This window comes from Cydia strobilella, chromosome 13 (assembly GCF_947568885.1).
Source record: "Cydia strobilella chromosome 13, ilCydStro3.1, whole genome shotgun sequence".
In the NCBI taxonomy this organism is placed as follows: domain Eukaryota; kingdom Metazoa; phylum Arthropoda; class Insecta; order Lepidoptera; family Tortricidae; genus Cydia; species Cydia strobilella.
Window position 1 is genome coordinate 5,451,742 of NC_086053.1, and position 3,213 is coordinate 5,454,954.

A 3,213-nucleotide genomic window follows, 5' to 3' on the forward strand; every position below is an offset into this window, starting at 1 on the left:
AATAATGTTAATAATGGTAACGGTGCCTAATTTATGTGGGATCGGTAATATCGATATTAACCAGTTAGTATGTCAGCAGATTTTTCCTATTGATAATCTTTAAAGTTTTGTCCAGTTTTTGTAATATTACTATTTCAGAATATTACTAATATGTATTATGAAATTTATGAACAATCTAGTCAAATCACGAAATTAATAGAAATGAATTTCTACGAGTATTTTTTCTCTAGGTGATAAAAATCGAATCGAATGTAGATATATCAGGAAAAATATTTAAGTGTATCAGTTTCAGGTAGAGTTTTAAATTGTTTCGTTCTTAGCCTTCTAGCCAGTTATTATGTATCTTATCTTATATCTTATCGGTATTAATAAAAACAAGGAGTTTTAGAATCATGACAGAATGTTTATTTTTCCTTATTTAATAATTGCGGATCAAACCGAGTCAATTACTATTGCATATTAAAAACTTTCCATGATTTAAGACCATTTAATATCACAGAGTTAACTTAGGTACTATTCTAGTCTACTATTACGAGTCTATGTAACTAAACAAGTATTAAATGCTATTTCCCGACGCGGAAGACGTGTTGAAGTAGGATATCAAATAACAAAATTATTAATCAAAAACAAAAACCTTATTTATTAATTCCAAACACAAACTTCAACAAGCGTAAGCGAGCAGAACGACTAACCATGCAAAGATTAACTATAACACACATCGGTTCTAGGAACGTACAATAAATAAACAACAAAGTTCGTATCACACTAAACTTGGGTCACACAGTCCTGACGTCTTCATGCTACAGCCGTCACCAGGGCCGCCACATCGACTGGGCGGGGTCGGGCTCGGAGGCGGGGCTGTGGGGCGGCGACGGCGGCGCGTACGCTCGCTTCGCAAGCGCCGCTTCCACGTCCACCAGCGCCTCTGCTGGCCTCTTCAACCCTCGCTCGTGTAACGACGTCCTCTCCGGACCCTGCTGAGGTGCTTGAGGTTGCTGTGTTTGCGCTATTGCCGGTAACGGCGTCGGCCGTGTGACTCCATTAGGCGCGATCGGCTGTGGCTGGACAACTTGGGGATTCTCCAACCTCCTGATACAACCACTGAGATGCTGCAACAACCTCGCCCCGGCTTGGGGGTCCACTGGACCTTGACGCTGCATCGCGTTAGCGGCCAACGTCGCGTTCGCAATAAACTGTGACACTTCAGTAGCACACTGTGTAAATCCAGCACGGAAGCGTTCTGCATATGACATCTCCGGTTTCAACACTAGTTGACCCCTCCTCTTGAGACTGTGGAGGTGTCGGACGGTGAGCTCGAGGATGTCCGCTTTTTCTAGTTTGGAGACGTTTTCTCCTTCCGCTTGGAGGGCCGTGACCATGAGATCCTTGAGCTCGTCCAGACAGCGATTGATGCGAGCTCTTCGCTTCCTCTCTAGCATGGGTTTCATGACTTTGCGGTACTGGTAGGTGCGGGAGACGGGTTCTTCGTCGGGGTGTGCGTGTGGCGGGTGGAAGGCGCCGTGCGGCGGGGACATGGTGCGCGGGAGGATCATTGGTGCGGCGCGCGCGGCGGTCTGTGAGCGAATGGAGCGCGCGCCGAGCATCGCGTCGCTTTTATGCGCCCTACACCGATTGTGGCAAAACGCCCGTGATAAAAGCAGGGGTGCCACGTAAGACAATATTACTATTTTTATTTTACGATTTTAGTAACAGCTGTCTCATGGAATATTATTAGACATTTTGCGTTACAAACGTCAATAGTAATCTAAGAACATACATATTTAATTTTCGAAAATAGTTTCTCTAATTAATAATAAATTATGTACCTACTTACTTTGTCTTAATATTTGTTATTACAAGAATACTAACGCATATACGGTTAGATATAATGAGCTAGTAAGCTAGTTAGCTTGTTACCTATTTAAAGTAGCTAAATAAAACAAGCAAGAGCTTAGATAATATATCTAAATTACATTTTTAACGACATTATATCGATAAAAATGTAATTTTATAACTAAGTCAGTCATGAATATATGGATAAACATTTTTTTATAGTCACGATTATAGAAAGCTTTTCAAGTTTTAGAATTCAATAACTATACAATCCTTTTGCAATACGTAATAAAATATTTATTAATAAGCTACTTAAATTGGACGCCCATCACTGTTTCGGTACATTTCTGGTCCTTATGTAAACATAATATTAAAACTAGTAAATTCAACGTACCTAATTAGTAACACATTATTATTAGTAATTCAATTAACATTCATGATTTTGAAAATAAAGTATGATCATTATAATGGTAGTAATTTTTTAGTTTTTTTTCTAGACTTATTATTAAAATCAAGTTTAAAACTTATTATTATTACGACATTCTTAAAACGCACCGTTAAAGTCCAAACAGCTGTCAAGTTTCAGCTGGCCATGCGTTCCCACGCTGCGCCGGCGCGGCGCGGCGCGCGATCCCCTCGCGACGTGATGTCACGTCCCCCAAGACAGTGACGTCACAGACTCGTGGCAATTTATTAAAGCACTGACAATGCACACACTTCCCCTTCGTACAAAAAGACGTTACAGTACATTTTAACTAAAGGAAGAATACCTAAAAAAAATATTAGGACAATACAATTGTAATTTTTCGTTTAAAAAATGGTCTTTCTGTTGTATTTTTACTTGGACATGGCAAGATGAAAAAATCGTAAAGATTAAATTTTATGGTATTTTTAAAATCACACGTTAGTTACAGCAGGCATGCTACGTCGCTTAAAGATTTTTCTGGTACCTACATTCATTGTCGTTTCATAACCAAATATTATACATACAAAGCGATTTTATTTACGTAAAATTGTTACAATAGTAATTACTGTGCAATGTACCCATTTCTCACAGACAATAAAGATTATAATTATGATTATCAAATATATAGTAATATAGTACGCGTTAAGTGTTTTTTCAATTTGTCAACAATTTTAAAATCGTGGGTGTGACAACCCTAGCGCCTGGCGGCAGGCGCAAGTCCGCGCGACACTACGTTATCGCCTCCGCTCCGCGGGCCATACAGACAACGGTGACGAATAGAAACGCACTAACTTTTTATTGCCATGTGCCTAGGCTACCCACTTTAATAATTTATATTTGAGTGACCTACTAATAAAACTTCGTTCATGATTGTGTTGCAACAACAATGTAGCAGCTATTTCGTTAGGTAAGTA

General features: G+C 39.4%; 1 protein-coding gene across 1 annotated transcript; it reads right to left on the bottom strand.

Annotated features, from left to right (window-relative positions):
- Positions 1-613: 613 nt before the first annotated feature.
- Positions 614-1,698, bottom strand: LOC134746543 (enhancer of split mbeta protein-like). The gene has a single exon (XM_063680956.1). The coding sequence runs from the start codon at positions 1,602-1,604 to the stop codon at positions 810-812; it is 795 nt and encodes a 264-aa protein (XP_063537026.1). The 5' UTR covers positions 1,605-1,698; the 3' UTR covers positions 614-809.
- Between the last annotated feature and the right edge of the window lie 1,515 nt (positions 1,699-3,213).